Here is an 11970-nt window from a genome sequence, read left to right on the forward strand (position 1 = left end):
CTCTAATTTAAAAGTATGACTCTGTATGATTATTATTTATTTTGATATAAATTATAAAGGTTGAAGTCTATAAATTTTGCAGCGTATAATCCATAATGATATTAATGACAGGTTAAACAATGAAAACTATTAATATATTTACAAAGTAGCCGTTTTATACGGAATTGTAATATAGCTAGTTGTAATAAAGGTGAGTTGTTATTAAACATGTGCTATTAACAAGACCTAAAATATTAAGGCAATTTAGTACTTTAGCATTAGATCCAAATGGGAGAATATCCAAAACATTGAGAGAGAGAGAGAGGCCATACCTAAAGATACAAAATAAAATAAAATAAAATAAGAAAGACTCAATAGTTATGTCTTACGAATTGGATGGGAAAAATTTAACTAATTATAATTATCTCTGTCACTATCTCTAATTAGTTTTTATTAGCCTTTTACTTTATTAATTAAAAAAAATATATAGTTAATTTTTTTATTGGGCTATCAGCATTTAATGAGCGCTAAATAAAAAACTACTTTGTTTTTTGTCCCACTCTCCAATTGTAACAAATGTCAAAATTGGCATTTATAAGAACAAAGAATAATCTTATTTCTTATTAAAAAATAAAAAGAACAATCCTTGGCCATTCTTCCCGTTTTAGGTGGTCAACTGTTCTGTCCATCTTCCATTCCAAGATCCAGGGAACCCAAACCAAACGTTCCCATGGATCCCAAACAACCTCCTCCCCCATCATCACCATGAGACCACCACCTAGAAATCTCTCCTCCTTCCTCTCCATCTCAATCTCCGCCACCAGATCCCTCCTCACAAAACCCCACCTCCCTTCACCTCGCAATCCCCCAAATCCCTTTCCACAAACAGCAACACAACCCATCACAAAGCTCCTTCCTTTATCTTCAGTCCCACCTCAAAAACCATCACAACTCCCTCCAAGATCCCATCATTTTGCTTCTAGACCACCTCGTTCTTCAAGCCGATCAAGACCCATCTCGTCTTTTGGTCAAATTCCTCCAGAAGACTCATCTCCGGAATCGATGGATTCTTCCTCTCCTCCAATTCGAGTTGCGTCCACATTCGCTTCCCCGTTCGATAGTTCTCCGCCGCACATCGATGCGAGCTCTTCGTTCCGGAAGCCGATAAGCCTTTGGCCGGGAATGTACCACTCGCCTGTGACGAATGCCTTGTGGGAGGCCCGGTCGAGCATCTTCGAGAGGCTTCTTGATCAGTCCAAGGATGGGCCTCCGCAGACCGAACTGCTCACGAAGACGCCGTCGCAGAGCAGGACCATAATCATCTATAATTTCTCTAGTGATTACATCCTTAGGGAGCAGTACAGGGATCCCTGGAACGAGGTCAGGCTAGGGATGCTGCTCGAGGATCTTGATGCGCTCGCCGGAACAATTGCTGTCAAGGTAGCTCTTTTGACTTGATTTCGTTTATTTTCTATAATTTGCTGGTGGCTGCAAGGAGAAAGGTATGTTTTTGAGTATTTTATAAGGTTTTCATTTTGCTTCTTATTAAAAGTTGGTAGCTCTGTGGTTTAGTGGAGATAGATACCTCATAGGCAGGTTTTTGCTTGAATTGTTGCTTGGAGAATGGTTCACTGCTAAGTAAGAACACATTGCGGATGCTGGATTTTAGAATTCATGCAGGATGTAAGAAGGAGAAAAATTTGGAGACTGTGGGAGTTAGATTTGATTGAGATTTCTGCCCATGTTTGTGCTGATAATTGTTGTGGCTAACTTCTCTTTTTGTTTCCTTTAAGGATTTTGGAAGACAATTTTGTTATTCTTCAACAGTTCACAGTAAGATGATATTGTAATTGATAGTGGGAAATTTGCTTTTAAATAGTATCATGTATGCAAGAAACACCCTCCATTGCAGGGATCATACTCAGTAGTGAGGATATTCCTAATTCTCAATTAAGTATATTTCCCTAGTATCTAGTGGGCATGGAGGTTTGAAGGGAAGAAAAGTGACCTGCTTGCTAAACAACTGCAGAGCAAACTCGAATATTCTAAGTTACATGCTTGGTATGGAATTTTCTGCTGAAACTTGATCTTTTTCACTGGGTGTAAGAATAGACATCTGTCATCTTTCCTTAACTTTGAAGTACAAAGTAAAGAGACTATGCTACTGCTTGTCGATATCAAAATTGCAAGCATTTAAAAAATACCAAGATACTCTTAATGGGACTTCCACCACACAGAACTGAGGAAACTCCTGCATCCTAAGTACTCTTAGGACCCCTGTTTGTCAAACCTCTTGTTATTAAGACGTGGACAGGCCTTGCAAGTTTATTGGGATGTGCTTTCTGTATTAATAGAATACGTCACAAATGTGAAGTTTATCATTCACATTTCACACAACCGTGTGTAAGAAAATTAACAAATGTAACATCATTATTGTTTGCATGTTTTTCAGGTTTAGAGTGCTTCTAGGATAGAAACTAGAAACTTGAGAACCAGGTTTTTAAGCAGTCAAAAGCAGCTTCCTGTTAGACCAGCTTTCTGGTACCTGTATTTGCTGTTCATACTGTTCAGATAAATATTTCAGATAAAATGGTTGTGACTGAAGAGGGTCATTATTTTCTGGTTGGTTTGAATTTCAAATCATAAATCTAATAGGTTATGTTACTGCAGACTTCTCAATTGTCTGGTATTGTATTGCAGACGGCTAGTTGATTCCTAACAAAAATTTTGAATTACACAATTTTGATACTATCTAGAAATTTTATTTGTTCACACGAATAAGACGGAGAATTTTGCTACTAAGTTGGCAAACTCTTGTGAATTCAAGAATCCCAGCTTATTAGTTTGTCTTTAAATGGTAAAGAAATGATAAATGTGGCATTAAATTTTTCATTTTTCATTGAATCTATTGAATGGCTTTTATTTCTTGATGTCTTAGGAATTAACCGAGAAGCAATTCTCTTGTTCTTTTTTTCTCTTTCAGCACTGCTCTGATGATGATAGCACAACAAGGCCTCTACTGTTAGTCACTGCTTCTGTAGATAAGATGGTTCTAAAGAAGCCAATCCGTGTGGACACGGATCTTAAAATAGCGGGTGCGGTCACATATGTTGGTCGTTCATCCATTGATATACAAATTGAAGTTACTCAGTTTCAACAAGGTAGTTTCTGTAAAACAAGATCATTGAAAGTGAATATGTAATTTCAGTACTCATTTATTTTCTCTTCTTCTAATTGAATCTAGTGTGATCTATTGCGTGACAGATAACCCTGTGCCATCAGATTCCATAGCTCTCACAGCCAATTTCACATTTGTTGCACGTGACTCAAAAATGGGAAAATCTGCTCCTGTCAACCGGCTTTTACCAGAATCTGAACAGGAAAAGTTGCTTTTCAAAGAAAGGGAAGCAAGGGATAAACTGAAAAAGAAGAAGAGAGAGGAGCAGAGAAAAGGGATTGAGAATGGTGGGCACAATTTTCATGGTGAGGTAGCGAGGCTGAACAACTTACTGTCTGAGGGTCGTATTTTCTGTGATTTCCCTGCTTTAGCTGATAGACACAGCATTCTACTAAGGGATACCTGCTTGGAAAACTCTTTGATTTGCCAACCTCAGCAAAGGAACTTGCATGGTCGAATCTTTGGGGGTTTTTTGATGCACCGAGCATTTGAACTAGCATTTTCAACTGCATATGCCTTCCTGGGGCAGAGACCATGCTTTCTTGAAGTAGATCATGTTGATTTCTTAAAACCTGTAAGTACCTTTTTTTGGGTCACTGGAGTCATTGCTTCTATTGCTTGTTTCATTGCCCTGTATTCCTTGAGTTACTTGGAAGTTTTACGTATTATAGCAGGTAATAATAGATTAACACTATTCAATCATTTGCTTATCTGACTTAATTAGGTGTCTTTTCTAAGGCGTCAATGTTGTTTAGTTTTTTCACGTTAGCAGGTGGTACGGTAATGAATTAATTATGATATTATATTCGGTACACCAATAAATGCAATATTCATTTACTTGTTTAGGTGGATGTGGGAGACTTTCTACGCCTCAAGTCATGTGTTGTATATACACAACGCGAGAACTTAGAGCAGCCACTGATCAACATTGAGGTTGTTGCTCATGTAACAAGGCCGGAACTCCGAACCAGTGAGGTAATTCTACAAAGAATACCTATCTCTATATTACTGTAGTTAGAAAATTGTGGTCATCCTGTGTGATGCTCATTGCATGTAAGATTTGAAAGTCATAATCTTATGTTCTATTTCCTGGTACTCATATGAGCAGGTCTCAAACACATTCTACTTCACCTTCACTGTCAATCAAGATGCCCTGGCAAATGGGTTTAGGATTCGTAATGTTGTTCCTGCCACAGAAGAGGAAGCACGCCGGATACTGGAACGCATGGATGCAGAGAAGATATACAGTTAAGCAGATAAAATAATTGTGCCCAGTTATAGAATAATAGCAAACTGCCAAAAGAGGAGTGACTACCATAGGAAAATAGAGAGGAAATAACTTGCTAATAACAGATTGTAATCTGCACTCTTTTTCTGAGAATATTTACTTTGACATCTTATTGTATAGATTCCTTTTGGGGCTTCTTTGATGTGTGGATTCAATGGCTTGTGTTGAAGTGTTATTGTATTTACTTCAATTTATAATCCTTTTCATGTCTATTAAAAGTTTCCTTCTAACTAGACGATGTTATATCTATTTTTTTCTTATCATCTTTACAGTCATTTCCGTTGGTCCTTTCTGCGACAGAGAATGGTCATTTCCGTTGCTATTAAAGAATAGCAATCAACTTTTCTCGTCTAGATTTCTAGTAGTTGAGACATCCTGTTCTCTTGTACGAATTTATTCGAGTGTTGTGTGTGGTTTAATTTCGATGCCAAAACTTTCCAGTTTCTCTAAAATAAAAAAAATATAATGCATTTGGTTTTGTGTGCAGGTTGATGAGATACGTTACTGAGCTTATGGTTACAATATGCAAGATTTGTTAAGAGAAAATTCATGCCTACTTTACCTTGCACACTTGAACCTGGCCTGGGGGAATTCAGAGTCATATTTGGTTCATGCATTGAAATGGATTTATAAGACAAGAGAATGATCTACCATCGACTGAGTTATAAACAATAAGAATGCTAACGAGAGAGAGAGAGAGAGAGAGAGAGAGAGAGAGAGAGAGGAGAAAAAGAAGATACTGTACTTTATCTTAACTTATTACAACCACATTCTTTTCGCTTTCATTCAACTGCATAAGCATTAAAATCAAATAAAACAATGAATGTAGTTGGCTTTCCATCTATGTTGTTTAATGTTTTACCGTTGAGTTCATCCTGTTTTCATATATTGAACAGTGCTCTCCAACTATTTTCAAGCAGCACTCTTATAATGTAATTAAAGAAGTAAATATATATTTGAAGATTTTAAATCCCAACAGCAATGAATTTGTAGTTCTAAACCTGTGCTGTCAGAGTTGACTTTCTATGCGTAGTATTCCAGCTCATTTCAAGACGAAATTTCCTTGATGATCTTAATAGAGGTCCAAACTGAAAATAGGGTAAAACAGGATGTCCGCTAAATTCATGCTGCCTTAACCTTTTATTTACTACACCAGCAATGAATTCAACTTAGCTGTAGTTTAATCTACACATACAACTTGAAAAGTAATATGCTTCTAAGAGATATACAACAACTACTACATAGCCATTTGCGCATTTGTCTTCCACTGATCTAGATTTCATCCTATTATTTATACGCAAAACTGATTCTAAAAAAGAACATTTAGATTTTATATTCTATAGGTACAAAAAATATAAAATAATTTAGCATCAGATTTTGCCCAGCTGCAGTTACAGCTAATAACCTGCAAAATGGTTTCACCTGAAAGAGGGGCCGATATGAACGAAGGGAGACTAGGATGACGACGAACTCTCATCATCCGAACTTCCGGGTCTCAATGCATGAAACCTGGGGAATACCGATGGTAGTGTAGGGTTCACTGGCACAGGGAACTGACGTGCAGAGCTGACTGTTGTTCGATCATTGATCCTTCCTACCTCTTTGCAGACCTGATCGAGAACAGATAGGAAATCTCTGACCACCATGAAAATCCTGAAAGGGTGAGCTTCTTCTTTGGTTGAGTTGCCATGGAAGTACTCAGTTATTTCCTTAACCAAAGAGAGTGCAACACTCTCTTGGGCCTGAACTTTTATGATCTCATCCTCAGCTTTCTTTAAGAAACCATCCATAGCATCATGAAATCCCCTGCTGCTCCCTTTTGAACCCAATGCTTCATTTAAACGGAGGACCTCACTTATCTTTCCAATCCCTCCAGCAAGTTTTGCGACATAGCTGCTAAGGACATCAGAGTCCATTGCAGCAGCCTTCTTGACATTAGTAAGTTCATTCCCAAGACCAGCAACAACCTGGAGGCCGAGCTTTTTGCACTCATGATCATCTTGAAGGGTTTTTGCATGAGTTCTTGGAGATGATCCGCTGCCGGTAGAAAGGCGGGAACCTTCAGTTCTGATGATTTCCTGGACAACAAAGTGCAGAAGTGTTGTCTTGCCATCGGTACCTTTGACATCAACTAATTTGAGCAGTGTGTCAAGCTTGAATGCATGTGCATCACCACGGTTTGTACCAACATTCATCCGGTTCCCGGTCTTTAAGACAGCTTCTAGAAGCTTGAGGAACAACCTACTGCTCCGAAGTTCTTCACAGGCAGCCTGAGAGTTGCAAGACATGTTAATGTCTGAAAAGGGAAGGAAATGAAATTACATCTGACTATGGCCAATATCTTATTTGGGTCTTCTTATTTGTAGGTCTATTTCATTTGAAATTGTCCAAATTTATGATCCCTTTACAAAAGAGAAATCGATGCAGAGGTAGGACAAGCTACAAAGATATCGGAAACATGCTGAAACTTAGTTCCAGGTAAGGCAGTAATAACTAGAAACTCCTAGACATATATAAAATACAAAATTATATGTGGTACCCTAATGGAGAAAAAAAGGACTGCACAAAAGCCCGCTAGTCCCGACTAATTGGGGTTGGCTATGAGGGAGCATAATAAAAGAGAAAGAATAGGAATAAAAGAGCTATCCACAACATATAAACTCCAAGACTAAAATCCACTATTTTTTGGCATATCGTTTTAAACTTTGTAAAGTGACCCTATAGTCAGTCCTATTAAACTAATGAACAATGCTATGTTGAAATTTTGGGTGTCAATGTTAAAAAATTGATGTATCAGTATTAAACTGACAATAAGAATGAATTGCAAGAGAGAGAGTATTTTATGTTCTTTCAGCTTAAAACCTATGAATAGGATAATTGTATAAAATATTTGATGCCAGCAAAATTCGATGTCCAAGAATCTAAAGCTCAAGCCATATCCACTTTTAAAGCTCCAGATGTAGACTGGACTTATAAGATAGACCTTTAGACTACTTGTGGCCCAAGAACATCGTACAAGGCTCTTGGGTGTTACAGCAATACAATGCATTATTAAAGAGGTCATCGTTTATGGAAGAGAGAAGTCTTAAAAATCTCGATTATGACCAAAAACTTGTTGTACTGAATATGTTATATATGGTGCTGACTAATATGCATTTATTCTACAAGCTAGAAATGTGAATAAAAATAGGAATAACCAATTTGACATACCTCAAGAGTGTCAAATGACTTCTTAAGGTATTTGACCTCTGAAATGAAGTTAGCAATGTAAAGCATTGCATCTACTCTCTTAAAAGCGAATGGTATATCAAGAACAGCCTTAAGAAATTTTTCAGCAGGGCCAAGCTTGATTGGAGAGTCATCTTTGTATTCTTTCAATTTAATCTCTTCTTCTTTGGTAGGAGCCATCCTTAGCAAGGTCTCCAACAGTTCAGTTCCCAGGTTATCTGTGTTACCTGAAATAAATAACAATCAATGTAAAGTATAAAAAGTGAAATGCTAGATAAGTAGGCAATGAGTACAGATAGTCCAAGAACAGAGAAATATCATTCATAGCATAGTCAAAATTTACATACTAATTAGATTAGAACTTCGCATAAATGTTTTGTTGAAAGTATTAATACCTCCCTGACCATTGAATTTACCTCGAGATTCTCAAAATTTAATCCAAAGGTGAAATAAAGTGACATCAGATTTTCTTTATCCACCTTGGGATTAATTTTCTACAATCTTATCGTGCAACCAAAGGTCAAAAAAGTGTTTAAATCTTTTGTTAAATTTATATATATAGACACTAGATCAACGGAAAGCTATAAAAAAATTGAAGCACCAATAAAGAAGGCTTAAAAGGCAGTGGATATTTTATCCTGAGAAGGATAGACATGCTCTACATCCTTCTAAGTTATGCTTTCTTTGATGCCTGTTTCTTATCTTCATTCGTGATCTTAGCGAAATACTAACTGGGTTCTACCCCACTTTTTTCAAAGCGATATAAAGAAAGGGAGATGATATCGAAGTCATGGTTAGATGATGAGGTAATCAACAATGGCCACAAAGAGGATACTGTTGTGACATTTCTAGACATTGTTCCTTGAAGACAGTAATGTGTAAAACTGTCCACAGATTTATAAAGAAGGTATAATTTTTATTTTTATTTTTGATAAAAAGAAGGTACAAAGTTGATGAGCTTATATTTGATGCAACAAGGAAAGAAAATGTAGCTTAATATAGTCATCTAAGATCAGGGACTGGTCAATGACTTCAGTTACCTCCGCTTGTTCGTCTTATGTTTTTTGGATGATGGAAAGCACATGATTTGAAAATTAAATCGATGCTTGAATGCTCAGTAACTTCAATTTCTTACCTGAGATTATGATTATGTTAGTAATTTAATTACTAGAATTTCCATTTTAGTGACCCACATTTGCTCCTATGCAGCTGTAAGAATTATAAGAAAGACCTGAACCTGTAATTTATGGAAATGTAGATGCCTACTTGGCCATCTAACAAGATTAGTTCAAAATAATTACATATATTTAAGAAATCAAGGCAGAACAAAGGTACAAAACACAAAGGCTTTTATATAAAAAGAAGAACAAAAAAGAAAAATAACAAAAAGTTCGAGGTCTCGAGTCCTCGGAAAAGGTTCAGCATCAATAGTTAATATTCCTAAATCTGGAATCATATAAAAAAAATCCTTGTAAAAGAACATGACTGGTAAAGATTGTTCTACTTCAGTTAAAGTTGCAAATCTTAGAAAAGAACCGACCAAGTAAAAATATCTTGCATGTGTAGAGGGTAATTGGAATCCAATAGCAGTGGATGGAAGAAAATTAAGAGTGCATTAACATGTCAAAGTGATAAATTATTGACCAAAATTAAGCTAAAAGTTTCACCTTCTAAGAGGGCTTCACAGATTTCCTCTTTTGTCACATTCAGTGCCCTGAGCAAAATTGCAATGTTCTGAGACTTCTTTGGATCAAGCACTCTGTTCTCCTGATTTGCCGAAGGAAGGACCGGCCGCTTAGTTGCTTCCTTGGCGGTCGCATTTGTCGCATTGCAAACAAACAAAGTTTCAATCATCTCCTCATTCACTCTGCCAAAAGATTTAGTATCATAAACTGATCAGGAAAGATCTTGATGGTAAAAATGTAAGAATCAAAGCCAAGATATAAAGCCTCACTGGAATGAGCTCGATTTCAGCTGATCCCACACCATTGCTCGATCCGAACTCGCACGGACCTTATCCCAATGCAAGGGCTTCAATTTAGGCCGAGGGGTCTCCTCGTTCTTCTCTGAAGCCTGCAAATTCTCTGTTGATTGAGGAGTTACAGTTAAAGTTGCTGGAGGAGAATTCTTCACCTCAATAGATTTCGGCGGCACCAGAACCGGTGGCTGGTTCATCTGCGGCTTCCGCACCTGACTCTCCCAATAACCTACTGGGGGCGGCGGCGGAGGTGGTGGTGGTGGTGGCGGCGGCGGAGGCATCTGCCTTTGTGGCGGCAGCTGCGGTGCTGGCCTCTGCGGTGGCTCAGTACTGAGAAATGGATTTCTTGCGAATTGCTCAATAATTCTCTTCTGGGATCGCAAATCCGGTCCGGAATAGTCGGAGATCCTTGAATTGCTGTCTAAAATTTTATCAGCCGGTGACGAAGGCGGAGACGGCGAAAGTGGTTTCCTCTTGGGGGGCGAAGGAGTTAGGGGACGGAGCACCGGCAACGGCGGTGGAGGAGGCGGGGGCAGAAATGAGAGCTCTTGCCGACCGTTCTCGGATCTGGACTTCATGGATCTGCGACTGGACATCCCCGGGCTCGACTCAATCGGCGGCGATGATGCCGTCGGCGACGGCAAATTGGAAGACGGGTACGACGGGGTGCTCAGCGTCGAGCTCCGGGACCGGCATTTCTCCATCTTGGAGGCCGCAAAATTGCCCCTTGAGCTCGAATTCCGGCCCCCAGGGCTGCTCACCTTCTCCGCGGTCGACGACCCTCTCGGCGAGTAGAACTCCTCCTCCGACGAGCCGCCCAATTCGGCATTCCCGTAATTAGCCCGGCATTGGCGAGAGAGCGGCGGGAGAGGGCGGAGCTCAGGGGATCCGACGTCGGACTGGAGCGCCGCATCCAGGCCCTCATCGTCGCGGCACCGGGAGTTCACCAACGTGCCCAGGTAGAGGAATTCGGAGCTCGGCGGGCCGGAGTAGGCAGGGGGCGGCTGCTTGCGGCTATCGGAGAGCGCGGAATTGGCCGGGAAAAGGCGGTGGCTTTCGGATCTGACAGTCTTGTCGTCGGCGAAGCGGGTGCTGCGCCGGTGATTGAAGAAGAAGGCGACGGAGAGGGCGAGGACGGAGAGGGTGAGGAGGGGGAGGAGGATAGCGGGGACGAGCTTGGACGTGGGAGAGGATTTTCGAGGGGCATTTTGGGAATTGGGGAAGGTGAGGGAGGAGAGGTTGGCCGGGAATGTTGGTTGAGAAGAGGCGGAGGAGGAAGTGGGAGGAGGGGGAGGGGCGGCAGTGTAGGATGGGAAGAAAGGTTCTGAGGAGGAGGGGGGGACGGCGGGAGGGGAGGAGGGGGGGACGGCGGGAGGGGAGGAGGGGAGGGGGAAGAAGGGTTGGTGGAGGGATCTCCGGTTGTGGCAGGGAGGAGCTGGGTTTGGAGTGGACGGTGGAATGGAAGACAGGAGGAAGAAGAAGAGGAGCGAGAGGGGCATGAGAGTGGCCATTCTTGGAAGAGAGAGAGAGATGGGGGTGTGTTTAGATATTGGAAAAAAAGGAAGCTTGGGAGTGTGGTGGAGCTTCCCTTTCTAGAGAGAGAGAGAGAGAGAGAGAGAGAGAGAGAGAGAGAGAATTAAGAGAGATAATGGAGAAGGATGGAGAGACACAGTGGTGCTCACTAGGTGGGTTGTAATGCTTGTTTTCTTCTTGGGTTTTTAATTCTTTGGGGGTGGGGAGTTATGGATGATTGTTTTGGTGCAATGTGGATCAAATGAGAGGTAGAGAGGTAGAGAGGTAGAGAGGTAGAGAGAGAGAGAGAGAGAGAGAGAAAGGTTTTAACAGGTGTAGTTGTATGAGTGTGGAAGGAGGGGTAGAAAGGGTTAGTAGTAGTAGTAATAGTAGTAATAGTAGTAGTAGTAGATGGGGGAAGGACTGGAAGGTGCATGGATGGAAGGAGGATGGTAAGAAGAGGAGAGAGAGAGAGTTCTTTATAACTTTTTAGAGGGGGGGTGGGGTGGTAAGTTTGAGTCCAGTTATTAAAGAGCGTGGCTTTTGTACTGCATGGGATTGGGGGAGGTGAAAAGATGGGCTGGCTTGACTGGTTTTGAGTTGGAAAGGAAGAGGAAAGAGGAGGAGAGAGAGAGATAGAAAGCAACTTGAAGTGACTTTGTTTTGATGCAAGGGAGTGACAGTAACATGACAAAAAGAGTTTCAATAAGACAATATATATTATTGAAGTAATTTGATATTTACTATAATTTTTTTTAATATATATATATATATATATACACAGAAGAAAAATGGAATATTAATTGA

At 40.2% G+C, this 11970-nt stretch overlaps 2 protein-coding genes across 2 annotated transcripts; one reads left to right on the forward strand and one right to left on the reverse strand.

The window, feature by feature from the left end:
- The first annotated feature begins 610 nt into the window (after positions 1 to 610).
- LOC140791865 (acyl-coenzyme A thioesterase 2, chloroplastic) lies at positions 611 to 4678 on the forward strand. The gene is made up of 5 exons (XM_073142555.1): positions 611 to 1419; positions 2963 to 3140; positions 3244 to 3731; positions 4004 to 4132; positions 4266 to 4678. The coding sequence occupies exons 1-5, from the start codon at positions 745 to 747 to the stop codon at positions 4407 to 4409; spliced, it is 1614 nt and encodes a 537-aa protein (XP_072998656.1). The 5' UTR covers positions 611 to 744; the 3' UTR covers positions 4410 to 4678.
- An 812-nt stretch (positions 4679 to 5490) lies between these two features.
- LOC140791864 (formin-like protein 1) lies at positions 5491 to 11614 on the reverse strand. The gene is made up of 4 exons (XM_073142554.1): positions 9628 to 11614; positions 9341 to 9540; positions 7656 to 7900; positions 5491 to 6715 (listed from the first exon to the last, which is right to left on the reverse strand). Exons 1-4 carry the CDS (start codon positions 11160 to 11162, stop codon positions 5900 to 5902), a joined length of 2796 nt encoding a protein of 931 aa, XP_072998655.1. The 5' UTR covers positions 11163 to 11614; the 3' UTR covers positions 5491 to 5899.
- Between the last annotated feature and the right edge of the window lie 356 nt (positions 11615 to 11970).

This window comes from Typha latifolia, chromosome 7 (genome assembly GCF_019914945.1).
Source record: "Typha latifolia isolate L0001 chromosome 7, TyphaL0001v2, whole genome shotgun sequence".
Classification (NCBI taxonomy): domain Eukaryota; kingdom Viridiplantae; phylum Streptophyta; class Magnoliopsida; order Poales; family Typhaceae; genus Typha; species Typha latifolia.

Bases quoted from the DNA above. Each gene is read 5' to 3' on its own strand.
- LOC140791865 (XM_073142555.1), top strand. From the start codon at position 745: ATGAGACCACCACCTAGAAATCTCTCCTCCTTCCTCTCCATCTCAATC. The intron at 1,420-2,962 runs GTAGCTCTTTTG...TTTCTCTTTCAG, and splicing joins CCGGAACAATTGCTGTCAAG to CACTGCTCTGATGATGATAG. The intron at 4,133-4,265 runs GTAATTCTACAA...TCATATGAGCAG, and splicing joins CGGAACTCCGAACCAGTGAG to GTCTCAAACACATTCTACTT.
- LOC140791864 (XM_073142554.1), bottom strand. From the start codon at position 11,162: ATGGCCACTCTCATGCCCCTCTCGCTCCTCTTCTTCTTCCTCCTGTCT. The intron at 9,541-9,627 runs GTGAGGCTTTAT...ATCTTTTGGCAG, and splicing joins CTGAAATCGAGCTCATTCCA to AGTGAATGAGGAGATGATTG. The intron at 7,901-9,340 runs GTGAAACTTTTA...TATTTATTTCAG, and splicing joins CTGTGAAGCCCTCTTAGAAG to GTAACACAGATAACCTGGGA.